A 27640-nucleotide genomic window follows, 5' to 3' on the forward strand; every position below is an offset into this window, starting at 1 on the left:
GCTGTCGGCTTACGCTAATTTTGATGCGTTCAGACTGTGAGTCTAAGCTCAGCAGTCATTACACAGTGCTGGATGTATAAGTTACAGGCGTAAGAAATAGAAATGACTCCATATTCCATCCAAAATATTCACTATCGTCTATAATGCAAGCTTGTGTTCGTAGCATTTGCAAATTCTCTCTGGTAGCTAGAACCGCAAGAGAATGCTCTGCTAACAGGAGACGCCAATGAACATATGAGGAATTACGCTGGGCTCAACTTAAATTTACGTATGTCATTTTTTTTCACACTGGTGTTTATGTTTTCCTAAGTTAGTATTCTATTCAGGACTTTTTAGAGTTATCACAATTGCATCCATTGTTTGATCAGAAAAGGCGAGGCAGACACCACACAATGGAAAGGAGATACAGAGGAAGAAAGCAGGGTTGCCTCCAGCGAATTCACTAATGGGGTGACTGTGACATGCGCCCGGCTAGGGTGAGCAGGCTGCTTCTGAGAAGACTTTAATTTTTAATGCGGTGGAACTGGTCAGATGAGGCTTTTCCACCCGGAGGCCTGCCCCAACACCTGCCTCCCCCCCAGGGCAGGACTACAGATCTGCTCTTCATGGTCAGCGATGTGAGATGTGGCTATGTATATTGTCATCCAAAGGACCCGGTAATAAAAGTTGAATGACATCTCTTAATGAGGTGGGAAGTTTCCCTTAGGTTTTTGTTTGTTTGTTTGTTTTTTGATGAGAAGAGACAGATAAGTAAGACATGTTAGAAGGTAGAAAATGAAGAAGGATATTTATGTTTAAAATAAATTTCTAATAAATAAAGATAAGCATTACTACTTAATTAAAGTTGGGTGAGGACTGCATATTGGCCCACATGAGATGCTTATGGTACAAGCCCTTAGACACAAGAGAAAGATCTTTGGGGAAATCAAAATGCCAATATAAGGAGAGGAGAGGAGTGAAGCAGTGAGCCCTCGGAGGCCCTGCCCTTGGGGAGAAACAAGCTGAGAAGACAAAGTACAATCCTGCCTCAGGTCCTTCACTGACCTCAGATTAGCATGGTTTCAGTACAGCCGGGTCTCAGCTGTCCACAGAAATGAAAACACATTTCAAAAGCTGCATTTAAAATTTAAAGATACTCAATATTTCCAGTATTGTTTACTGAAAAAGGTCAACACTAGAGTTTATGCACTGAAGAACCTAATCTAAAAAAAACAAAAAAACAAAAAACGTACCAAGGTTGGCCCACAGTATATGCTGAGGGCATATTAAAGGCACAATTGCACAGTCAGGAATATTAGATTTCAACGAATACATTATTATAAGAATGTCATGTATTCACTATAGCCAGGGAGAAGAGGCAATGGTGACCTTGCATTCTGTCTGAATACCGTGATGCACTCAAGGACCAGCCCATCACTGAAAACCACACCCCATACACCCTGCATCCCTCTGTAAGCCTATAGGCAAAATGGAAAATGGATAAATTTAAACAGAGGTCACATACAAATTTAGGTCCACATACAATATTTTTGGTTTTTATGGACAGCGTGACATTGAGATGTGTGTCTAATACTTTACTTGTATCCCAGTTCTAGAATTTCTGTAACACTCTCAGCACTTTGTTCTTACAAGTCAAAGATGTAGTGTACAGGTTCCTTCAAAAACGATTTGTGTTAAAATTACTGAATGTCTATATGGGTGATTTTGTTATTAACTCTACTTGAACTAATATGTAATACATACAGGTTTTATGACAGTGATAGGGGTTATTGATTTTAGTAGGCTGATAATACCTGTTATATAAAGTAAACATCTTCTTAGGAATATGTCCAGCCTTATAAACATACTTTAGAAATCCATGAAGTTCATGCCAAGAAAATTCTTACTAGAACATACAAGTGTCTTTATCATTTAGAAAAAGTTCTTCTCTACAAAAGGCAAATTTTCTGATAACTTTGTCACTTACAGAAGAAACCCAGGTGGCTGTTTTAGTGCATTTTAATACATGTTCTGTTCTAGATGTCAAATTTACATAGTTAGCTCTTTCACACAAAGCAAGGTAAATCTATGATAAAGAAATTCCTCCCTGCCAAATGTAGTACCCTCATACATATGGAAATATATGCCTATTTTATGGTATATTTTTATATTAAAATAAGAATATCATACTTTAAGTCTTCAGGAATTTCCAGAAGACACTTTTATTGATGCGCCTTTTGGAAGCTCAGAGCCTTTATACTAAAGGAGCTGGTGCTGATACAGTTTGGTTCAGTGCAGCAGTGTATACAGAACTCCAGGGTACAGCATCCACTAAGTGCTGTGCAGATGATGTGAGATCTGTCAGGTGCTGTCCACTGCTGGTGTAGACAGCCTGGGCTGGAGGACAGGCCTATATGACTAACTATAACATCCTGTAGCTAAATGCTATCTCCTACCTCCTGGTGCTATGAATAAGCTACTCTCCAAGCATAGGACAAAGGGTGAGGCATGGCACAGGAAGGGCAGGAGTTCAGCAGAGGAGACACGTGAGCCAAGTCTTAAAGGATGAATGGGATTAAACTAGGCGGAAGAGACACTCCAAGTAGGGGTAAAAAGATCAGCTTGTCCATGTCAACCTTTTCAAATTCCATGTTTAAAACGGATTTATTTCCAGGGCTGGGGAGATGGGCTCCCTCCATCATCAAACAATCATGAAGATCTGGGTTCAATCCTCTAGAACACATGTAAAAAGCTAGCCAGAGCCACGTATGTCTGAAATCTCAGCACTAGAGAGAAGAGACAGAAGAGCCTTGGGGCTCCTGGGCCAGCCATGTGGCTGAGTTGATAAACTCCAGGTTCAGCGAGAGACCTTACTTCAAAAAGTAAGTAGCAAGGGGAGAATTGAAGTTGACACATGACATTGACCTCTAGTGTCAACACACTGATGCACATATGTGCATATGCTGCACATGAATACACACATAGACACACACACACACACACACACACAAAATGTTTTACTTCTTTAAAAATGTTTAGGTTTGCATTGTTTAACAAGGGGCAAAAAATCTCAAGCCAGATGAGTCCGTTCTGAGCAGCCTTTTAAGCTGCAGGAACTTGGGATGTTTAGGAAACTGGGTGTGAAGGAAGAAAGGACACGAAGAGCCTCTGCGCTGCCAAAGCTGAAGAGTTTCAGCCCAGGATGCCTGTGAGTGAGGGTGGCTACTTTTGTACCAAGGAGAGCAGGATGCAACTGCATCTTTCTCCAGTCTTAAGTAGTCACACAGGATAAAAATAGACTAGTAATTGATATGACCATAATTTGATCAACTAACAATTAACTTGTATAACTTATTTATCCTAAACAGCCTGCAATAGTACTTTCAAAGTATTGGAAGTAAACCTTATATTATAAATGAGTTATATGGGCACAATATCCTATATTAGAGTAGAAATATATATAATACACGTGAAGAATAATCTTATATTTGAATTCTATACCGCTGTATCTAAAATTAAACTTATTTTACATCTATATGAAGAATTCTATACTGGTGAATTAAAATTAACCTTGTGAAGGACAACTAAGGCATTAAGTTTATAACACAGACAGAATCCTGCCTATGAAAGGGCAAGCTTGGATGCAGGCAGACTCGATGGCCAAACTCTGCCAAGACATGGTAAGCAAGTCCTCAATGGTTCCTGCATCACAAATATGTCTGTCAGATGTATTTGGCCAGAAGGCTGAATGCTCCAATGTTATAGAGAGTTTTGGGTGACTGTTCAGGTAGCAAACTGTCTCTGTCATCTTCTCATTTGGAAAGCTACTAAATTGCACTCCCAGTATACTCAGATAATCAATTTTATTCCTTCTCAAGTCTTTGATGGGGTTGAAGACCAGATAGTTTAGTTTTATGGAGCTTAGTTGTTTACGGGTTAAGATGTTTTTAGGTCTAGATAGATGGTTTAAGTTGAAAATGATGAGATATGATAGATTGATTTATATTCAGAATTTTAGACACACCAAGATAGGAAAGATGTTTTCTTCAAAGCTACCCAATACAAATAGCCAAAAACACTAGGAATGTAACATCTACATGATTCCTGATTCTCTCACTGTTCTTATTGCTATAGGTAGTTTATTGTATATGTGTGTAATAGTATAAATGTATATGTAAAAAAAAATACTAAAAAACAACAACAACAACAACAACAGAAGTTACATGTGTTGGGGAAAGGAGAGGGAGAGGTCCCCAGAAGCAATCAGTTCTAGGAACCAGCAAGATTGCAGTCGGTACCTGGATCTGGTAGGAGAAGGAAACTATCATCTTATGAGTGTGAATGAAGTCTGGCTGCAACCTCACGTCTATATAGCCTCATGTCTGTATAGGCCCCTCTTCTGCCACAGAGACCAAGGAGGAGGAGACAAGATCCCACTTGGAGAGTGAATGGTTAGCAGCAGAGTCCATTGCTTTCTCTGGGTGACTGTGGCCCTGGGGTTCCCCTGATCTAGTGATGAGGGATGGTACCCAGCTATTGGGAGCACACAACACAACCAAAGCTCAGAGAAGAGCTGAACTGAAAAGCAATTCACCAAAGCATCATTTGGCTCATTCACAATCCATTAAACGAAGTTCATTCCTCCCTGGTATCGCGTAAAGGGATGTAGATGCATGACAGAGAGAGACGCAAGAAGTGTCAGGATTGTCAGTTATTTCCTTCAGATAATCTACACAAAGAGAAGCTGGTCGGAGGAAGGGTTAGGAGGACCCGCCTTGGTGACTTCACTTCTTTCTTCTTCATATTAAAGATGATGATTGTTAAACTCAAGCCTGCTGCTTGTCTTCCATGAGTGTGTGGCCCCTAGGCAGGTTCCAAGGACTTTTTTAAGCCCAGGAGATTGGGACCACTCTTTTAGTTCCTAGTCAGCTCCAAGGTCACAGAGTGACCTTGGGCTGGTCCCCAGCATTTTTAAGGTTGCAACAGAAAACAAAGTTTGCATTAGACACTTTCAAGGATGTTTACTGAAATATTCTTTGATTCTAGAAAAGAAAATGACATTTGAAGGAAGTGACTTATTCCTTCTGAGTTTTATATACTTAGTTTTTGTCTTTTAAAGTTATAATTGTAACACCCATGCCCCATCTGGTGTCAAAATGGAGGACATGGTCCAGGAATGCAGAGTGAGGAATGACTTCAGACTCTGGGGCTTCAAAAGCAACCAACATGAATGCAGCCATTGGTAGAGGTTATGTTTCTCCAGTGGCTCAGCTGGGAGAACTGGGCATTTCCAAAGGCCATACTTGCCTCAAGGTATGAAAAACAGCAGGAAAGAAGTAGCACCCAGTAGGACAGACTCTCCTGTCTACTGCCTTCTTTCTCCTTTTGGGACTGTCTAGACTTTCAGGGTTGACACAGGGTTCATGAAACCCTTGCAGCTAGCAATCCATTCCCATGGAAAACCGGGGTTGGGGTCTGGCAAGCATCCCCATGTCTCAAGCATAGGGAGTACCAGCCAGCTATAAGCCTGTAGTGGTGCCCAGAAGCTTCCTGGCAGTGAGCCAAGAACGTGGCTCTCTTTATGAGTGACATAAAGGCAATTTGTTTAGAATATTTATTTATTTATTTATTTCCATAGTTGATGCTAAAAATAAATAAAATAAGAATAATGCAAATGAAAGTCACTTGAGGGTATGTGATTTTCGAGGTACAACATTAAACTGTTTATGTCATTTTCATACAAATGTAAAGCAGCCTTCTTGAATATAGTCACAGCAACCAATGGTTTTTAGTTGAGGTACAAACCAAGTACAGATAGAAAAGTGTTTGGCTCGGGCTGTGCACGCTGACAGTCTCCTCAGAGATAAATTTCCACAATGGATGTTTCAATTAAGACAGTGATATTTATTGAAAGGTAAAGCATAAATGCATAGCCACTTGGAACATTATTGAACAAATGTAATTTATGCTGCCGTTGGTACACTGAGTTTTAACACAGCTTTGATTTTATCAGGAGTTGTCAATTAATCAACGTGAACCTTGTAAGACATGTTCTCCTATTAGGGGGAACAGGCAATTGCTTGAAGACATTGAGGGAAAGGTCATTTAATAATTTGCTAATTGTGCAAAGACAGATTAAAATTTTTTTTAAATGGTACGATTCTCGTTCTCATATATCTAGACGGGACTCGTTCCACACTCAACCCTGCCAGTGTAAATGTGCTCAGTGTTTCATTGTTTCTTCCCCTTTTATTCTTCTTAGATACGAGAGAAATATATAAATTAATATAAATTAATTTAACCTTGGGATTTTAAGGTTTATTTTAAGAGCCTCTCTCGTCATCTTTGCCAGCTTAGAGGTACAAGACTAAAAGAAAAAGCGGAAGAAACAATAAAGGCACAGTACCAAAAAGCCACACCGCGGTAGGAGTTTCTCTTTGCATTAGCTTCCCTTCATTCTAACATTCCTCTGGATGAGAGGTGAGCCCCTGACCCGTGTGTGTGTGTGTGTGTGTGTGTGTGTGTGTGTGTGTGTGTGTACTGCTAGTGTCTTCTCAGTACTCTAAGAGAGAAGGCAGCAGAGTCAAGCCCTCTCTTCAGGTAACCCATGCATCAGCATACTTGTCAACTCTCAGGGCCACAAGAGAAAGCACTTTCATTTGGATGCCATCACCACCCCACTGGGGAGCATCCCATAGGCACCCACAGGATGTGATTGAGTTTCAAATGGGCCACATACCTTGGAGAGCAGTCTCTGGGATGGTGTCTGCAGGGCTGAACCGGGAGACCCGCACCATCTTAGGAGTGTAAGTGGAGCTTAGGATGCCAGCACAGAATGTAAAGCTCTGCTAGAGAAGGGATTTTGTACAGAGACAAGGCCTGCTGAGTGGAAATGAGTCTTGCCGGACCCAGGCTCCCCCAAGTGCTGTGCTTAGAGGCCCTTTTATAAGAGTCTAAAGGCCCACGTTTTCTGTGCCTGCTCAAACTGGCTTATCTGTCCTTCCCATTCCATTCTGTTCTTAGTTCCAAATAAGTCACTATTTCAGGCACATTTTCTTAAGCAGATGCAAACACCCTTTTCCAAGGCCAGGCTCCCTTGGGCAAATTGGGTCTCTTGGAAAAGGGTCAAGGAACCATCAAACAAAACACTTCAAGGAACAAGGCCTTGGTTTCAGGTGACATTGTTGGACATGCAGGCAAACAAGTTATTTGTAGACACTGGTTGGCAGAACTGTTCTGGTGTGTATGAGGTGGCTGGTGATTGGAGTTGACTCTTGATTATGATCATGACAAATGAACCTATTTTTGTTAATAAAAATTATTCTCATGCTCACAAAATTATTTATGAAAATTTTCCTTTTCTAGTAGCAATCCTAACCCAGACAACCAATCAAACTCTAATTTCCTTTCCCCCCAACTGCAAGACAGGGTTTCTCTGTGTAGCCTTGGCTGTCCTGGACTCGCTTTGTAGAACAGGCTGGCCTCGAACTTACAGTGATGTGCCTGCCTCAGCCTACCGACTGCTGGGATTAAAGGTATGCATCACAATTTCTTTTTTTTTCTTTTTTAAAAAATTAATTTATTTGGATTACATCTCAATTGTTATCCTATCCCTTGTTCCTCTCGTTCCTCCCTCCCTCCTGCTTTCACCCTATTCCCCTCCCCTAGGTCTATGACGGAGGGGGACCTCCTCCCCCACTATATGGTCACAGGCTATCAAGTCTCATCTTGGTAGCCTGCTTATTCTTTCTCTGAGTGCTACCAGGCCTCCCCACCAAGGGGAAGTAGTCAAATATGGGGCACCAGAGTTCATGTCAGAGTCAGTTCTCGCTCTCTACATAACTGTGGAGAATGTCCCTGTCCATTAACATAAAAGAACTTGTCTAAGAGAAAATAAAACGACTGCTTCTAGCAAACATGGAATGGAGAGGGGTGCTTCCCCAGACCCTTGCATTGGATCATAGAGAGAAAGGTTAGTTTATGTCCTTTTAACATCCGCGAGCACTAACCTCAGCTTTGACAAGCTCATTTCCACACACTCAGATTCTCCCAGGAACAGGAGACGAGAGGGAAACAGAAAAGCGGAAAGGCAATGGCTTACATTACAGCAGCTCCCTGGAAGGAGGAGCTTCTAACTGAAGCACGCATGTCACATTAAGAAACTGCAGGGGAAAGAAAGGGCTATGTTTGTTTCCCTGGCATGTTTGAATATGGTAAATAGGTTTGTGTGCTTTAATTCAAATGGTTCCTGTGGCTTAGTGGGCCTAGTCATGTATAGTAGCAGTGTCCGAAGCAGTCAAAACTTGCTAAGAGTACCACTGGCATGGAACATAGTCGTGGCACGTTAGGCAGATTTACAGCCTTGTACACGGCCACCCTTCATCATGTTTATTTAAAAGGTGGTGTAGATTGATGAGGAAGCTTAGCATTCTCCTGGAGGGTCAGCCTGTTGGTTGTACCCTATTAGGAACATCTGGCTCTGCTGGCTAACCCTGCTGCTCTAAATGACCCGAAAAGTAGCCACTACAAAGTTTGAAAGGGCGGCTGTGTTGTAACATGTGACTGTGATTACAAGTTTCATTTCTATATGATGACGCCATTAGCTCGGCCAATGGCAGCCATGATATGTCAAGATGCTTCAGTACCCAAACTGGGTGTTGGGGAGAAGCATGTATTTTAGGCTATGCAGAAGACACATCAGAAGGTGCCAGGCTGGTCAGGAGGCAGAGCGAGTGGAAGGCTTTCTCCCTGGGAAAGAACAAGTGGAAAGAAGGCGTGGGGTTGGCTGTTTTGAGGATGTCAGCAGGCAATGAGGTGTAGGTGTGGTGTCGATAAGTGTTTAGGGTGGGGGAGTCTCCAGCCTGTAGGAAGCTGACAGAAAGAGGTAGCTGGGGTAAGGCTAAGGCATAATCTAGACAGGAGTTATTTGGTCTGCAGATTAGAGTTCAAAGAATCATTTACTACCCCTGCTGATTCGCTGATCCTGGGAGAACTTTCTCCCCCCTCAAGTTAACAAGGTCACAAGATATAAAAAAAAAAATAGAAAATATAGAAAAAAATTAAAAATCAGACACAAGAGTTACAGACTTCCTAAAGCTCTCTAGGTAGAAAATGTCAGACATCTCGTGCTTAGGAATGAATGGGTTGGGTCCTGTGCACAGCACGGGGACTGAGCCATTACAGTAGGGGATCAAGACTTTGCAGCTCTAATAAACTTCGTGGTGATAGTGGGGCCATACTTTGAGTTACTAGTGATTAAAAACACCACTAGGAATCTTTACTCTGGCGACCTTCTGCAGGGGGGAGAACCTGGTGTTCAAAGCCTGCCTTGAGCCAGCCAAAGAGAGGCACCACGCCCACGCATCTGGGTCTGTTCTTCAATTACTATCTTTGTGCATGGGGGATTTTGTCCCAATTTTACACAGATGAGAACGGAGATTTAAGACCTATCCTGGGTCACCTAGCTAAAAGTTGAAAAAAAAAAACCTATCAGGCCCAGAACCCATGTTTAATTCCTGCACAGCCTAAGCACACATAGCACTCATTATTTAGATGAGAAATAGACTCTGGTGGTAAAGAATTAACAACCCGATAAGTTCTTGGACCCGAACAGTGGCCCATTTACAGCCTGACTTCAGGAAAAGAAAAGAGATTAAGAAGTGCAGTCGTTATTTTAAGATCACAAATAAATGGTGTTGATTATATACCTGGTAATGCCTGTTACAACCACTTACATAACATTTTTAAAGGGCCTCTATTAAGCTAATGTTTTATTTTTAAAGGGGGATATACGAGGACTGGAGAAATGACTCGGTGGGCAAAGTGCTTGATGGGCGAGTGTGAGGGCCTGAGTTTGAACCCCTGGGCGTGGCAGTGTGTGTCTGTAATTCCACTGCTTCTATGGTGTCATGGTAGGCAGAGACGGGAGACTCCCCAGAAGCACTGGCCAGCTAGCCTGTATACAGTAGGGAACAACAGGTGATCCTGCCTCAGACAGGGTGAAAGGAGGGACCAACAACTTAAGGCTGCCCTCTGACCCCTACTTGTGCGCCATGGCATATATATATAAGACCACACACACAGGCATGAATGCACATACATCATATCTATCTATCTATCTATCTATCTATCTATCTATCTATCACAGACATATATACAACAATAAAAACAATGTAAAAAGGAATCTATGTACTTGGTAAGACATATACAATAAAAAGTCCTCTTTTTGACATGCTCCTCTCTCATAGACAGTTTCCATAAACTTGTCTGGGCTTCTAAAACTGGCCTATGCAATTCACCCCATCCTTCCAAAAATCTGAAAGAAAAGCAGTAAAGAGGCAAACTTTTTTATTACCTTGCTTTCCATTAGAGAGAAAAATCACAGACAAGCAAGGTATCAGGGACAGATGCATGCGCAGGGACAGATGCATGCTGAGGGACAGATGCATGCGCAGGGACAGATGCATGCTGAGGGACAGATGCATGCGCAGGGACAGATGCATGCGCAGGGACAGATGCATGCGCAGGGACAGATGCATGCGCAGGGACAGATGCATGCGCAGGGACAGCAGGGGGATGAGGGATGACAGGAAACTACTGGCACGCTGTAGGGAAGTCCTCTTGAGGAGAGTGGAGGTGAGGACTTTTTTCTCTTTACTTACAGCAATCTGTGCTGAAGGCTTTGCTATGCCGGGAGTTGATGCATCTACCGCAGCCTTTCCGAAGGCTCCAGGCCCTTCCTCTGCTTGTATGTCCCGTCATAGCGGTGGGCATTACTTTCATAATGACTTTTAGACATTTATTTGTTAGAAGATCATTTGAGTGGTTATTAAGAGATTTGAGTTTGTAGAATAAAATCTGATCGAACGTGAAGGGACCTTAACAAGGCGTGTGCAGTGTGGAGTCATGGTTGCAAAGCGCTACCCCAGTGGTTCTTGTGGGTTGCGACCCCTTTGGGGATCAAATGACCATTTCACAGGGGTCACCTATCAGCTATCTTGTATATCAGATATTTATGTTACAACTCATAAAAATAGCAAAATTACAGTTATAAAGTAGCAGTGAAAATAATTTTATGGTTAGGGTCATCACAACATGAGGGTGGCGGCATTAGGAAGGTTGAGACCCACTGTCTTACCCCAACCTTAGGTGACTTTGATAGAGCCTTGAGAGGTTGTCGACTTGCTTTTTCATAGTGGTGTTCTTGTCCTTCCTGGTCTGTCTCAGCCAGCACTGTTGTGCATACAGGCCACAGTGCTGTCTAAGTGTTGTTCTGTGTCTGGAGGCCCTGGTGTCATTCAGCCTCCAGTTTCAGCCCAGAAACTGGCCGCAACTCCTACGCTATCACGCAAAACCATGAACTTTCAAGTTGATAGCTTTTCTATAACCCCCATGAAGGCAGCTTAAACAGAAGTCTGGGGTAACAGTTTGTCCTGCAGGCTCTGTTCATGAGCTCGCTCTTTGGAGGGAAGACGTGTGAACCTCCTTAAAACCAAAAGGAAAGCATTTTTACTGACTGGTAATATTTATTTATGTAGATGCAGATGTTTAATGCTGGGCCATATGATTGAACAGATTTCACATTTAGTAAGAGATTAGATTACTCATTTAATTAATATCTGAGGCATAAGTATTAGATCAGTACTCTCCCAAGTAGTACAAAAAGGAAAAAAGAGTAAGTGCAGGGAGGTCCCTGCTCCTGTGACCTTCCAGGCCTTTTATAAAGACAGGGGAAGGGAAAATACCCGTGATTCAAAGCAGTGTGTGGGAGGTGGTACCCAAAGCAGTGCCACCCTGTGAAGGTCTCATGTATCCTTCCGGAAGGAATCAGAGCCTGGGGCGGGGGGGAGCGAAAAGCAGTGGTTCTCAACCTATGGGTTCCATAGGAGTCACTTAAGACCATCGGAAAACAAGGTTACGTGACAACTCATAACAGTAGCAAAATTACAGTGATGATGTCACAATGAAATCATTTTCTGGATGGCATCACCACAACATGAGGAACTGTAGTGAAGTGTCACAGCTTTAGGAATGTTGAGGTCCGTTGAGCTAAAGTACCCAAGGGATGGAGTGGGGCAAGGAGAGTCTGGGAATGATGACTGGCAGTGTGTGCTTGAGTGTCAGGAGTGTGGAGCGTGAGTGGAGGGTGAGTGGAGGGTGAGTGGAGAGTGAGTGGAGCGTGAGTGGAGGGTGAGTGGAGGGTGAGTGGAGCGTGAGTGGAGGGTGAGTGGAGCGTGAGTGGAGGGTGAGTGGAGCATGAGTGGAGGGTGAGTGGAGCGTGAGTGGAGCATGAGTGGAGGGTGAGTGGAGCGTGAGTGGAGCATGAGTGGAGGGTGAGTGGAGCGTGAGTGGAGCATGAGTGGAGGGTGAGTGGAGCGTGAGTGGAGCATGAGTGGAGGGTGAGTGGAGCGTGAGTGGAGGGTGAGTGGAGCGTGAGTGGAGCATGAGTGGAGGGTGAGTGGAGCATGAGTGGAGGGTGAGTGGAGCATGAGTGGAGGGTGAGTGGAGCATGAGTGGAGGGTGAGTGGAGCATGAGTGGAGCGTGAGTGGAGCATGAGTGGAGGGTGAGTGGAGCATGAGTGGAGGGTGAGTGGAGCATGAGTGGAGGGTGAGTGGAGCGTGAGTGGAGGGTGAGTGGAGCGTGAGTGGAGGGTGAGTGGAGCGTGAGTGGAGGGTGAGTGGAGCATGAGTGGAGGGTGAGTGGAGCATGAGTGGAGCGTGAGTGGAGCATGAGTGGAGGGTGAGTGGAGCATGAGTGGAGGGTGAGTGGAGCATGAGTGGAGGGTGAGTGGAGCGTGAGTGGAGGGTGAGTGGAGCGTGAGTGGAGGGTGAGTGGAGCGTGAGTGGAGCGTGAGTGGAGGGTGAGTGGAGCATGAGTGGAGCGTGAGTGGAGGGTGAGTGGAGCGTGAGTGGAGCGTGAGTGGAGCGTGAGTGGAGCGTGAGTGGAGGGTGAGTGGAGCGTGAGTGGAGCGTGAGTGGAGCGTGAGTGGAGCGTGAGTGGAGGGTGAGTGGAGCGTGAGTGGAGCGTGAGTGGAGGGTGAGTGGAGCGTGAGTGGAGGGTGAGTGGAGCGTGAGTGGAGGGTGAGTGGAGCGTGAGTGGAGGGTGAGTGGAGCGTGAGTGGAGGGTGAGTGGAGCGTGAGTGGAGGGTGAGTGGAGCGTGAGTGGAGGGTGAGTGGAGCGTGAGTGGAGCGTGAGTGGAGCGTGAGTGGAGGGTGAGTGGAGCGTGAGTGGAGGGTGAGTGGAGCGTGAGTGGAGCGTGAGTGGAGCGTGAGTGGAGGGTGAGTGGAGGGTGAGTGGAGGGTGAGTGGAGCGTGAGTGGAGGGTGAGTGGAGCGTGAGTGGAGGGTGAGTGGAGGGTGAGTGGAGCGTGAGTGGAGCGTGAGTGGAGGGTGAGTGGAGGGTGAGTGGAGGGTGAGTGGAGCGTGAGTGGAGGGTGAGTGGAGCGTGAGTGGAGGGTGAGTGGAGCGTGAGTGGAGCGTGAGTGGAGCGTGAGTGGAGGGTGAGTGGAGGGTGAGTGGAGGGTGAGTGGAGCGTGAGTGGAGCGTGAGTGGAGCGTGAGTGGAGCGTGAGTGGAGCGTGAGTGGAGGGTGAGTGGAGGGTGAGTGGAGGGTGAGTGGAGGGTGAGTGGAGCGTGAGTGGAGGGTGAGTGGAGCGTGAGTGGAGCGTGAGTGGAGCGTGAGTGGAGGGTGAGTGGAGCGTGAGTGGAGCGTGAGTGGAGGGTGAGTGGAGCGTGAGTGGAGGGTGAGTGGAGCGTGAGTGGAGCGTGAGTGGAGCGTGAGTGGAGGGTGAGTGGAGCGTGAGTGGAGGGTGAGTGGAGCGTGAGTGGAGGGTGAGTGGAGCGTGAGTGGAGGGTGAGTGGAGCGTGAGTGGAGGGTGAGTGGAGCATGAGTGGAGGGTGAGTGGAGCATGAGTGGAGCGTGAGTGGAGGGTGAGTGGAGCGTGAGTGGAGCGTGAGTGGAGCGTGAGTGGAGCGTGAGTGGAGGGTGAGTGGAGCGTGAGTGGAGCGTGAGTGGAGCGTGAGTGGAGCGTGAGTGGAGGGTGAGTGGAGCGTGAGTGGAGCGTGAGTGGAGGGTGAGTGGAGCGTGAGTGGAGGGTGAGTGGAGCGTGAGTGGAGCGTGAGTGGAGCGTGAGTGGAGGGTGAGTGGAGGGTGAGTGGAGGGTGAGTGGAGGGTGAGTGGAGGGTGAGTGGAGCGTGAGTGGAGGGTGAGTGGAGCGTGAGTGGAGCGTGAGTGGAGCGTGAGTGGAGGGTGAGTGGAGCGTGAGTGGAGGGTGAGTGGAGCGTGAGTGGAGGGTGAGTGGAGCATGAGTGGAGGGTGAGTGGAGCGTGAGTGGAGCATGAGTGGAGGGTGAGTGGAGCGTGAGTGGAGCATGAGTGGAGGGTGAGTGGAGCGTGAGTGGAGCATGAGTGGAGGGTGAGTGGAGCGTGAGTGGAGCATGAGTGGAGGGTGAGTGGAGCGTGAGTGGAGGGTGAGTGGAGCGTGAGTGGAGCATGAGTGGAGGGTGAGTGGAGCATGAGTGGAGGGTGAGTGGAGCATGAGTGGAGGGTGAGTGGAGCATGAGTGGAGCGTGAGTGGAGCATGAGTGGAGGGTGAGTGGAGCATGAGTGGAGGGTGAGTGGAGCATGAGTGGAGGGTGAGTGGAGCGTGAGTGGAGGGTGAGTGGAGCGTGAGTGGAGGGTGAGTGGAGCGTGAGTGGAGGGTGAGTGGAGCATGAGTGGAGGGTGAGTGGAGCATGAGTGGAGCGTGAGTGGAGCATGAGTGGAGGGTGAGTGGAGCATGAGTGGAGGGTGAGTGGAGCATGAGTGGAGGGTGAGTGGAGCGTGAGTGGAGGGTGAGTGGAGCGTGAGTGGAGGGTGAGTGGAGCGTGAGTGGAGCATGAGTGGAGGGTGAGTGGAGCATGAGTGGAGCGTGAGTGGAGGGTGAGTGGAGCGTGAGTGGAGCGTGAGTGGAGCGTGAGTGGAGCGTGAGTGGAGGGTGAGTGGAGCGTGAGTGGAGCGTGAGTGGAGCGTGAGTGGAGCGTGAGTGGAGGGTGAGTGGAGCGTGAGTGGAGCGTGAGTGGAGGGTGAGTGGAGCGTGAGTGGAGGGTGAGTGGAGCGTGAGTGGAGGGTGAGTGGAGCGTGAGTGGAGGGTGAGTGGAGCGTGAGTGGAGGGTGAGTGGAGCGTGAGTGGAGGGTGAGTGGAGCGTGAGTGGAGGGTGAGTGGAGCGTGAGTGGAGCGTGAGTGGAGCGTGAGTGGAGGGTGAGTGGAGCGTGAGTGGAGGGTGAGTGGAGCGTGAGTGGAGCGTGAGTGGAGCGTGAGTGGAGGGTGAGTGGAGGGTGAGTGGAGGGTGAGTGGAGCGTGAGTGGAGGGTGAGTGGAGCGTGAGTGGAGGGTGAGTGGAGGGTGAGTGGAGCGTGAGTGGAGCGTGAGTGGAGGGTGAGTGGAGGGTGAGTGGAGGGTGAGTGGAGCGTGAGTGGAGGGTGAGTGGAGCGTGAGTGGAGGGTGAGTGGAGCGTGAGTGGAGCGTGAGTGGAGCGTGAGTGGAGGGTGAGTGGAGGGTGAGTGGAGGGTGAGTGGAGCGTGAGTGGAGCGTGAGTGGAGCGTGAGTGGAGCGTGAGTGGAGCGTGAGTGGAGGGTGAGTGGAGGGTGAGTGGAGGGTGAGTGGAGGGTGAGTGGAGGGTGAGTGGAGCGTGAGTGGAGGGTGAGTGGAGCGTGAGTGGAGCGTGAGTGGAGCGTGAGTGGAGGGTGAGTGGAGCGTGAGTGGAGCGTGAGTGGAGGGTGAGTGGAGCGTGAGTGGAGGGTGAGTGGAGCGTGAGTGGAGCGTGAGTGGAGCGTGAGTGGAGGGTGAGTGGAGCGTGAGTGGAGGGTGAGTGGAGCGTGAGTGGAGGGTGAGTGGAGCGTGAGTGGAGGGTGAGTGGAGCGTGAGTGGAGGGTGAGTGGAGCATGAGTGGAGGGTGAGTGGAGCATGAGTGGAGCGTGAGTGGAGGGTGAGTGGAGCGTGAGTGGAGCGTGAGTGGAGCGTGAGTGGAGCGTGAGTGGAGGGTGAGTGGAGCGTGAGTGGAGCGTGAGTGGAGCGTGAGTGGAGCGTGAGTGGAGGGTGAGTGGAGCGTGAGTGGAGCGTGAGTGGAGGGTGAGTGGAGCGTGAGTGGAGGGTGAGTGGAGCGTGAGTGGAGGGTGAGTGGAGCGTGAGTGGAGGGTGAGTGGAGCGTGAGTGGAGGGTGAGTGGAGCGTGAGTGGAGGGTGAGTGGAGCGTGAGTGGAGCGTGAGTGGAGCGTGAGTGGAGGGTGAGTGGAGCGTGAGTGGAGGGTGAGTGGAGCGTGAGTGGAGCGTGAGTGGAGCGTGAGTGGAGGGTGAGTGGAGGGTGAGTGGAGGGTGAGTGGAGCGTGAGTGGAGGGTGAGTGGAGCGTGAGTGGAGGGTGAGTGGAGGGTGAGTGGAGCGTGAGTGGAGCGTGAGTGGAGGGTGAGTGGAGGGTGAGTGGAGGGTGAGTGGAGCGTGAGTGGAGGGTGAGTGGAGCGTGAGTGGAGCGTGAGTGGAGGGTGAGTGGAGGGTGAGTGGAGGGTGAGTGGAGCGTGAGTGGAGGGTGAGTGGAGCGTGAGTGGAGGGTGAGTGGAGGGTGAGTGGAGCGTGAGTGGAGGGTGAGTGGAGCGTGAGTGGAGCGTGAGTGGAGGGTGAGTGGAGGGTGAGTGGAGGGTGAGTGGAGCGTGAGTGGAGCGTGAGTGGAGGGTGAGTGGAGGGTGAGTGGAGGGTGAGTGGAGGGTGAGTGGAGCGTGAGTGGAGGGTGAGTGGAGGGTGAGTGGAGGGTGAGTGGAGCGTGAGTGGAGCGTGAGTGGAGCGTGAGTGGAGCGTGAGTGGAGCGTGAGTGGAGCGTGAGTGGAGGGTGAGTGGAGCGTGAGTGGAGCGTGAGTGGAGCGTGAGTGGAGGGTGAGTGGAGCGTGAGTGGAGCGTGAGTGGAGGGTGAGTGGAGCGTGAGTGGAGGGTGAGTGGAGCGTGAGTGGAGCGTGAGTGGAGCGTGAGTGGAGGGTGAGTGGAGCGTGAGTGGAGGGTGAGTGGAGCGTGAGTGGAGCGTGAGTGGAGCGTGAGTGGAGCGTGAGTGGAGGGTGAGTGGAGCGTGAGTGGAGCGTGAGTGGAGCGTGAGTGGAGGGTGAGTGGAGCGTGAGTGGAGCGTGAGTGGAGCGTGAGTGGAGCGTGAGTGGAGCGTGAGTGGAGGGTGAGTGGAGCGTGAGTGGAGGGTGAGTGGAGCGTGAGTGGAGGGTGAGTGGAGCGTGAGTGGAGCGTGAGTGGAGCGTGAGTGGAGGGTGAGTGGAGCGTGAGTGGAGGGTGAGTGGAGCGTGAGTGGAGGGTGAGTGGAGGGTGAGTGGAGCGTGAGTGGAGCGTGAGTGGAGGGTGAGTGGAGCGTGAGTGGAGGGTGAGTGGAGCGTGAGTGGAGGGTGAGTGGAGCGTGAGTGGAGCGTGAGTGGAGCGTGAGTGGAGGGTGAGTGGAGCGTGAGTGGAGCGTGAGTGGAGCGTGAGTGGAGCGTGAGTGGAGCGTGAGTGGAGGGTGAGTGGAGCGTGAGTGGAGCGTGAGTGGAGGGTGAGTGGAGCGTGAGTGGAGGGTGAGTGGAGCGTGAGTGGAGCGTGAGTGGAGCGTGAGTGGAGGGTGAGTGGAGCGTGAGTGGAGGGTGAGTGGAGCGTGAGTGGAGCGTGAGTGGAGCGTGAGTGGAGGGTGAGTGGAGCGTGAGTGGAGCGTGAGTGGAGGGTGAGTGGAGCGTGAGTGGAGGGTGAGTGGAGCGTGAGTGGAGGGTGAGTGGAGCGTGAGTGGAGCGTGAGTGGAGCGTGAGTGGAGCGTGAGTGGAGGGTGAGTGGAGCGTGAGTGGAGGGTGAGTGGAGCGTGAGTGGAGGGTGAGTGGAGCGTGAGTGGAGCGTGAGTGGAGGGTGAGTGGAGCGTGAGTGGAGGGTGAGTGGAGCGTGAGTGGAGCGTGAGTGGAGGGTGAGTGGAGCGTGAGTGGAGGGTGAGTGGAGCGTGAGTGGAGCGTGAGTGGAGCGTGAGTGGAGGGTGAGTGGAGCGTGAGTGGAGCGTGAGTGGAGCGTGAGTGGAGGGTGAGTGGAGCGTGAGTGGAGGGTGAGTGGAGGGTGAGTGGAGGGTGAGTGGAGGGTGAGTGGAGCGTGAGTGGAGGGTGAGTGGAGCATGAGTGGAGGGTGAGTGGAGCGTGAGTGGAGCGTGAGTGGAGGGTGAGTGGAGCGTGAGCTATAAGTGTGCTATATGTGACACCCAGGTGAAGGAAAACGTAGATGTTAAACATGTCTCATAAAAGGTCACCTACTGCTCAGGTGTAGTTAAAAAATAGAGTGTGGGTACAGCTGACAAGGAATGTTTGCTGCAGTCATGGTAGCAGACATGAGACAAACGAGCTCTGAAGGACACTGAGAAGAGCGTCATCATGGACTCTGCCGTGTGTGTGTGTGTGTGTGTGTGTGTGTGTGTGTGTGTGTGTCTACCCCATAGTTTTATAATTTCTTCTAGTGATTATACTGTTAATTCAACTTCATATTCATGCCCTTCTATATATCAGTATTGCAAGATTCATAGCTGAAATCGAGCAGTACTGACCCCTCACCACCTCCCCAGCCCCTTCTTGCTCTCAGAGGAAGCCATCCCACTCCTTGCTCATTTTTCTCTCTGTTCTCTCTTCTATTTTCCTTTCCCTACTTCCTTTCTCTCCTCCTCCCATTCCCATTTTTTTAAGTTATAAGAAATATTCATTTGCAGCCAGGCATGGTGGCTCACACCTGTAACCCCAGGATCCAGCAAGGCAGAAGCAGGTGGATCTCTGTGAGTGTGAGGCCAGGACAGACAAGGCTACACAGAGAAACCCTGTCTCCAAAACAGAGCAAAACAAAACAAAAAACAAAAAGGAACTATTCATTTGTTAGAATGAGCAACTTCTTATGTTATAGGACATTACCTCCCCCAACTGTTCTCAGTTACATTCACCAACAGTCTTGCCAGGCACAGGCAGGATCGTTAATAACAGACTCTGACCTGACTGCATCCTCCATGAGGACCAGTCCCATCACAGAGCACACTGCTTTCACCTTTCCACCCACACTCGCTCTCTTATATTGAAGTAGAATATGCATTGATATTTTAAAAAACATACTATCTAGACATCATCCCATAACCTACTAATACGCAAAATGAAGAAAAACTGACAACTCTTGTTCCATCACTGGCTCCCAACAAGTTTTCTTCCCCTGTTTACAAATGTGTCAGGCGATTTGGGATTACATGGATATTCTATTTACATTGTTCTGTCCCTGTAGTCTTGTGTACTATAGAGTCAAATGGTAGAAGGGTTCACCTCAGATACAGCTATTGTCCTTTACTCTTTGGGGCTTATTGTAACGATTTTAGGCTATCCAAAAGAATTACAAAAACTTTATTGAAATTAGGCCAAGCCAAACAGTTCATCTGTCAGATCTATTTCCCAGCCAAGAGCCTCATCAGTGTGCTCCATCTAAGGGTGTCCCCACCTGTTGACCATCTTGTGAACTCTCTGTGCTGGTTTGTGTTGGATTCCCGCCCCTCCCCCTTTCCTGGATACCCTGGTGTCCTCTCTCTTCGTTCATGTCCTAGTGATTATGAGGCATATTCTCTAGCTGTTTCCTCGGAAAGTCCATGGGAGGCACGGTTGCTGGGACCATGCATATCTGACAACGTATTAACTCGACACAAGCCTATTTGCTAGTTCGCCTGGTAAAATACACTGTAAGTGAGGAGGGATCTTCTCTTAGGAATGTTAAGCTGTACTCCAGTGCCTGCTGGCTTCCCATGCTGCAGATGAGAAGGCTCACACCGTTGCTCTTCCTGCCCTTTCATGTGTGACTTTTGTGATTTCTCTGAAGGGTCCGGATGCTTCTTTTTAATCCTGTGGGTTTTGAAGTTTCACACTAAGCACCATCATAATGAGGGCCTCTTTCATCCAACGTTCTGGGCACTTTTCTGTCCCTTTACATTTTGAGTCACCTGTGGTTCTCTCCTTGAACGTCGTCTTATATTATCTTTTATCCTGTGTCCCACAGAGTTGGCTTTTTCTCCTTTGGAAAAAGACTGAACCTTTTGGATGAATCCACTACTTTATTTATTTATTTATTTATTTATTTATTTATTTATTTTTACCACAACCCCATCCCATCCTCCATCAATGATTACTAATTTGCATTCTGGGAAATCTACTTGACTTTATTTTCTACATTCATTCACGTGTGTGTGTGTGTGTGTGTGTGTGTGTGTGTGTGTGTGTGTATGAGTAAAAGTAAGCATATGTACATATACTATATTGGTATACATTATTATATAGTACATATATCTAATGTACATTATGATTATATAATATATAATAATTTTTATTATATATGTACTTATTTTCTAATTTTTCCTTGTTAGTAGACTGCTTATTATACTATTATACTATGTTATAATTATACTATAGTAGTGTTTCCCATCTTTCTGAAAGATGCTACTGAGTTTGGAAAGCCCTTCATTTGTTTCACAAAGAATCTTCTCCAAGCCCCTTTAACATCCTCTTCCCTCTCCTGTCTGCCTCTCTTTTCCCCAGGCTTTTTACATTTTATTTTCCATTTTATATTGAGGGTACTACGTAAAGTGGCTAATGATTCTTCACAATTAATTTATATTTATGTTCTTATATATCATATATACTTAAATACAGAAATACGCAATTCATGTATTTTTAGGGACAATGAGTAGAGGGCCAGGTGTGTTTATCCCCGATGGTATCACTATGAAGTAACTGGGCTGAAATCTAGCTGTTTGGGTGCGACATCAAATGCCAATCTTTGGGCTACTCAGTTTCTCCAGGTAAGGATCTTCAAAGTGTTGCCTAGGAACTGGTCCTATAAAGAATGTACCCCAGGGAGCAGGGCAAGAGGGTCACATTTGCCCTGTCTGTGCAGCATCATCTCCTTCCCTAGTTCTGGTCGCCTGGGCCCAGAGCATCTCTGACTGATGCAGCCTATCCCTTTTCTTCAAGGTTTAAGAAGGAATGGTGGAGTACAGCTCCATGTGCTGGGGAAAGGCGTGGAACCTAACTGTTACCGGTAACTACTAGGTGCTATGTGCCTGCAACATGATGCAGTCATCTTGGCTGTGTAATCTCATCCCTAGTGTCCTTCATAGTCCTGAGGTGTTCCCAGAGGAGGGACCGATAGGGTCTCTTCATATATCTTAACTGCTATCACTGCCCCTCACATTGGCTGACTTCTCTTTTTGACTAGCATCACTTGTTCTCTCTTACCTCTTTCTCTCTGTTTTATAGGTTTAAAAATATATTTCTATAATTCTACTGAGATGTCTAGATTAGGAAAATATAAAATCACATATGGTTAGTCTCATAACACTAGAGATTTCAATTTTTACAGCTTTACTTGGCATTGACATGTGCTTGTATCTCACTCTGGTCCAGTTTGTGTACCAAAAAAATTTACCCTGTTATCAAATTCTACCTCTCACAGGACTCTGGAGGAGGGGGTATACAGCCTTTCTAAAAATATTTTTTTATTTTATGTACATTGGTGTTTTGACTGCATGTATGTGTGAGGGTATCAGATCCCCTGGAACAGAAGTTACACACAGTTGTGAGCTGCCATGTGGGTGCGGGGAATTGAACCTGGGCCCTCAGGAAGAGCAGTCAGTGCTTTTAAACTGCTGAGCCATCTCTCTAGCCCCTGCCCAACTTGTCTTAAACTGCTGTTGTTTCATTCTATTTTTATTTATGTGTCTGTCTGCCTGTCTCTCTCTCTCTCTCTCTCTGTCTTTCTGTCTCTGCCTCTCTCTCTCTCTCTCTCTCTCTCTCTCTCTCTCTCTCTCTCTCTGTGGGCAGAAGAGGGCATCAGATTCCCTAGAGTAGTGGGCAGTTTTGATGTGAGACTTGGGAACTAAACGCAGGTGCAGTGCCGGAGCAGGCAAGCTCTCCTGATGGCTGAGTCATCTCTGCAGCCCTCTGCCGTTCTCTGGGGGACAACAGACACAGTGAGGTCAACCTCCTCCCATGAGCTGATCTTCAGAGCATGTTATTTTGTTTCTAGAAGCTGAAACAAATCATCAAGCGAGGTAGCTATCACCTCAGTTTCTCCAACTACCACAGGAAGGACGCAGAGGGAGGGGTTCCAGTTTTAGGCACCATACCCCTGAGAAGCAGGCCACCTGGAAAGCTCTTGCCAGCCACCGACTGTCAGAAGAGCATAGGGAGGATTACAGGGAGCTAGCTGAAGGGAAGCAGGTCACCTGTACAAAGGACACAGAAGTGCTTCACTCTACATCCATTTCTTCATAGTTTTGGATGGAGTTCGCGTAACTGCGATGCCAGGCAGTCAGATGGAGTCCCCTTAAACATTCATGGGATAGTTCTGAAATTACATCACTTAGAAACAGGCCTCTGTCTCTTGCGCTCCTCTCTACCGTTCTGGAAGGTCTAAACATGATAGTCTCTAAGGCTCATGTTTGACCTTGATCTACCTGGCATTTGCAGACTTCTATAACTATGGGGCCTCCTTTTTAGTTCTTTTAGGTAATGCCTACTAACGGACTATGAGTTGATGTTCAACGTATGATTCTAACACCTTTCTCTGCCTTTTACAAACCCAGCTGGATATTTTCATTAGGGAAGAAGTTGTAGCACAATCTCCTAGCCTTTTTATTTACTGATGCTCCCTCCTATAGCAGCTAGAAATTACAGAGCATCAGGGAAAGCTATGAAGATTTCAGTGAAACTAGACATGTCCAAGCACAGCTTAATATCTCCTCTCTAGTTGCAGCTACGACAGCTGGACACTCAACTGTTGGCTGCATCGCTGCATAGTTGATTTGATTTGGTTATGAAGACAGTCAGATTGCTGGAAGCACATCTGGCCATTTTGGCAATCAGTGAATGAATGAATCAGCCATGCGGCTCTCAGACTGACTGCTCCGTGATCGATGTGACTAAAATAGGAGGCAGTAGTGGGATAAGCTTATCCTTAGGTTGCAAGTCTACTTTATGACAGCAAGAAGCAACTCCAAGGAAATCTTAATGCCGTCACAGAAACTGAACTAATAAAAGCGCAAACACTTTCCCCTTTCTATTAACCTACTGACATTTACTTTTATCTCAAAGGAAGAGACTGTGAAGTGTCACTAGGAAGAAAAGGACATACAGCAGATGAAGATCCTTCTGGGTCCCAACGGGAACCAGGGATCAGCTGCCAGCCAGTCACCATGAAGTCGCTGGACGTCTTTGCTCGTTAGAACAAACAAACAAACAAAAACGGTAATCCCCAAGGAGTTTATGGGTTTATAGTTATTATATTCAAGTGCTTGAGCTATTCTCTTCACCCTTGTTTCATCACAGAATCTCTCTTAGTTTATTTACATGCCAGAGATAACAAGTGAATGAGTATTTTAATGCCTGTTACATGTCCCGTTAACTTCAGAAAGCCTTTGAGAATCTGTTGCAATACTTCCCTTGCTTTTCTCCTCAGCATGTGTCTATTCTCTTCAGAATGCTAAGGTTTTAATGTTTTTAACCGTTTTTTTTATCTTTCCATTTAGAAAGTCTATCCAAAAAAAGCACATTTTTCCTTTTACTCAAAGAAAACTTATCAAGACCCAATTCTATACCATCCAAATACATAAGTCAGTTGGCAGTAAGGTAGACAATGGTTTTCATTTGCCCAGGACTGACTGATGCCCCACCGTGTTGGCCTTTGATATTAGAGCATTCAGCTAGAGCCCGCAAACTGGGTCACCTTGAGTGGCAGCTTGAGAGGAGGACTGCATGTGACATGGACACCACCACTGGAGGGTTGCAGTTTCAATCCGGGCATTAGAAGTACTCATCTGTCACCACGAAACAGATGTAGAAAGCAATGAGGCACCAGATGGATGAATGGGCTTACTGACCTTTACGTTTCCTTGATACCAGTAGGTCTCAATTCTGGCTGCTTACAGGAATTATCTGGTTAGCTTTTTAGACATAAAATGCCTCCCTGATGTAATGGGCCCAAATCACAGTGGCAAGTATGTTCTAATTACCCCAGCAGGATGGCAGGGACACCTTGGAAACAATATTTTACATTTGTCAAGATTCAAACTACAGGTCTACAAATTGCCCCTTCTAACAATGAAACATCCGCTTCTTGTGCTCTGCCTTTTAAAATGCGGCATGCCAACCTCTATTTCATATGTAAAAACAAAATGTAAAAACTATTTCTATTTATTGGCAAGTATGTATGTGGTGGAACATGGTCCAAAAATGGAGTAATGTAAGATTTTTGTGTGTGTGTGCTTGTGATAAAAGTGCAAGAAAAAAAGATAAGAATCTTGTGACCTCAGTTTTTTAAAAACACAGAATTATACTTGGAGTGTGTTTTTGTGCCCCTCTCAGGTCTGGCATATAGGAGTTATTTTGCTGCTTCTGCTTCTTCTTCTTCTTCTTCTTCTTCTTCTTCTTCTTCTTCTTCTTCTTCTTCTTCTTCTTCTTCTCCTTCTCCTTCTCCTTCTCCTTCTCCTTCTCCTTCTCCTTCTTCTTTTTAACCACATTGGATTGTCCTTGTGATAATACACTTAACTTGCGTTACTCTTCTTAACCCTTAGAGTATAAATTGTCTGATGCTCTGAATAAAGTTGGCTATTGCATGAGTCAGCCTCATTTTTCTCCCAGGTTTCACTGCCCTTAGAACAGGAAATATGTATGTATTCATATAGGTTTGTGCTATATGTGTTTCTCCCCAGTTATGTCTGAATTCTGGTCACCAATCATCACCAGCTATTGACATTACAGGTTTTTTGTTGTTTTTATTTTTGTTTTTGTTCTGAGACAGGGTTTCTCTCCTGAACTCGCTTTGTTGACCAGGCTGGCCTCCAGCTCACAGTGATCCACCTGACTCTGCCTCCTGAGTGCTGGGATTAAAGACATGTACCACCATGCCCGGTGACATCACCATTAAAAAAACAAAACAAACAAACAAACAAAAAACCTGAGATGATTGGAACAACTTGACCATAAGACCACAAGGCCAGAAGCCCTGCGATGGTTAGAAAACCTGCTGCAGGTACGCAATATTTCAAGGGGGCCTGGAGGGCTGGGGAGAACTGTACTAGATGGCACGAGAAAGCATTCTAAATAGGAAGAAAAGAAAGAAAGAATAAAGTCCTGGTAGGAAGCTATAAGGTTAGCCAACTTAAACTTATCTATAGATAATTAAGCTTCCATGTAAAGCAATACAGCTTAGAGGTTGCATGCATCTATATACCAGGCCAATGGTTACTGAAAAGAGAATATAGCATAATTACTGTTTTGGGGATGAGCTCTTAAGGCACTGGAAATGAGTCAGTTTGGCCAGGCATCCAGTTGGCATACCACAAGCAGAGTGGACAATTTGGTCTACACCATAGAGATAAGTCACCCAGCTGTAATAGCCGAGGCCCTTCTCATGATGAATCTATTCAAGACACTTGATGGCCCAGATTCCAAAGCAGATGAGAAGGGAAATGACGGCCAAGTCCCTGAGGTCACTGCTTCATTTGATTCAATGATGATTTGATACCGAAGGAATATATTTAGAACGGAAAGCACATGAGAGGTACATAGGTGTTATCTCCAATGTCATATCACTGATTTTTTTTTCAAATTCCATTCTATCATGCAACAGCCTTTTCTTTGGGTCTTGGAATGAAGGTAGCACCATTCCATTTGTCTTTGCCTACTAAAAATTTTCACATTTTTCCAATGTAGGTTTTAATGCAAGATATTAAGTAATGCCAGTGAAGGATCTGGGCACACATCAACTCAGGAAGTCAGTTGGCACAATTAACATTTAGAAGTAGGCACCACTGGTTATTTCACACATTATTAACTTATATTACAATTCAAATAAGCTTACAGCTGGCAAAAAAGTCTCTTCTGTAAAGCGATCTCTAACATAATAGGCTTAATCATAGATAAATTAAATTAGGCAGCCATGCATACTGCAGCATATTAATTCTGAGTAGTTATTAAATACATTTCTCTTATCGGTGGTGTGAGCACAGCATTGTATGCAAACAAATTCTTTCAGAGACTAGCAAATAAAGTTTGTATTCGGGATGCTATGTACTTGACATTTCCCCCTGCCCCGCTTGAAATGATAAATAATCTTTTCTGCTAATAATGGCACTAGGGTTAAGTCCCTAGAAATGAGCCAACTGGATTCCCAGGAAATTAAGCAAAGGAACAGTGACAAAACTGCCACATGTTTTGGGCTTTTCTGAAGGGAACTTTTCTACCGTCCAGGATAAGGTTTTTTGGTTTTTTTGTTTTGTTTTTTTTAATCACATTGGTGAGAGCAAAGTGGCCCAATAAGCAAGGTGGTGATATTCATCAAACTAACAATGACTGCATCTCATTCTATATGGGTTGACCCCTGGCACCTCAGAAAAGTATTTAAGCCAAGGGTACTTTATAAATGGGATCAGAGGGGCTGGAGAGATGGCTCAGTGGTTAAGAGCACTGCCTGCTCTTCCAGAGGTCATGAGTTCAATTCCCAGCAACCACATGGTGGCTCACAACCATCTGTAATGTGATCTATGCACTCTTCTAGCCTGCAGGTGTACATGCAGGCAGACATTGTATACATAATAATAAGTAAATATTTTTAAAAAAATAAATAATTGGGATCAGACCATGGGCTGGCTCATTCTTTGAATGGTGGTAAACCAGACCAGGAAGCCAGAACGCAGATCCCACATATTAATTAGTGGGGCTCTATGAAAGAAAACATTTAAAAACCTAAGATTTTATAAACCCCTATGCACTCATGTTACCTTCCTTGATGTGATTTTGCCATATTATCTTATATTACTATTAACTACCAGATCCTGTAATTTCTGTATCTTCAGAGAACCAGAATTACTAGGAACGACCCCACCCCTGCAAACCCAAGAAACATGTTTGACATTCTTGTGCTAAGCACATTTAAAACTCAATATAAGGTGACCAGAACAGTAAGAAAAATGTGCAACTAATCACTATCTGTTCTTAGCCATGGGCACAATAATTGGCAAATTAAAATGCCTGGGAGTAGCTCGCCCACCTGCATGAACGCATCTCTTTGGGATGCTTAATGAAGACGAATGCATACAGTGTGCATCAGCAACAATGCCTTCAATTGACAACAGACTAAACAGCAGTGGCACAGTACCCCTTTCACCTACTGTAAACTACACATCAACAGAATTTCTGCGATTTTTAGGGTCAAAATGTACTTCTCACATCTTATACATATATCTTGGTTGAATGATGACTATTATTCTTGGAAAATTAATTCCCTTTTAAAAAATATTTTATGCTTAGGCAGTGGTAGCACAGGCCTTTAATCCCAGCACTTGGGGGGCAGAGGCAGGCGGATCTCTGTGAGTTCGAGGCCAGCCTGGGTCTACAGAGTAAGTGCTAGGATGGCCAAAGCCACAGGGAAAAGCCTCATCTCAGAAAAAACAAACACCCCAGGTTTTAAAAATCTTTTATAGCTTTTGTTAAAATTTGTTTGCTTAAACTCTTGCACGCGTATAATGCTTATTCTGATTATTATAACCCTCCACCCTCTAGTTACCCCCCCAACTCAACTAATACCCCACCCTCTAGTCACCCCCCCAACTCAGTGAATACCCCACCC

General features: G+C 46.6%; 1 protein-coding gene across 3 annotated transcripts in view; it reads right to left on the minus strand.

Moving 5' to 3' along the window:
• The window catches only part of ENOX1 (ecto-NOX disulfide-thiol exchanger 1), a 288573-nt gene that overhangs the window by 238235 nt on the left and 22698 nt on the right, over window positions 1-27640 (minus strand). For 2 of the 3 annotated variants that reach the window (XM_084767960.1, XM_084767959.1), the window contains exon 1: window positions 6719-6888. The exons of the other annotated variant lie outside the window; for it this stretch is intronic. In XM_084767960.1, coding sequence (XP_084624086.1) covers window positions 6719-6776 — 58 coding nt within the window. In that variant the 5' untranslated portion in view covers window positions 6777-6888. Of the gene's footprint in view, window positions 1-6718; window positions 6889-27640 lie in introns of those variants that run through there. 3 annotated transcript variants of the gene reach the window in all.

The sequence above is a fragment of the Acomys minous genome (genome assembly GCF_964271855.1).
Source record: "Acomys minous genome assembly, chromosome: 18".
In the NCBI taxonomy this organism is placed as follows: Eukaryota; Metazoa; Chordata; class Mammalia; order Rodentia; family Muridae; genus Acomys; species Acomys minous.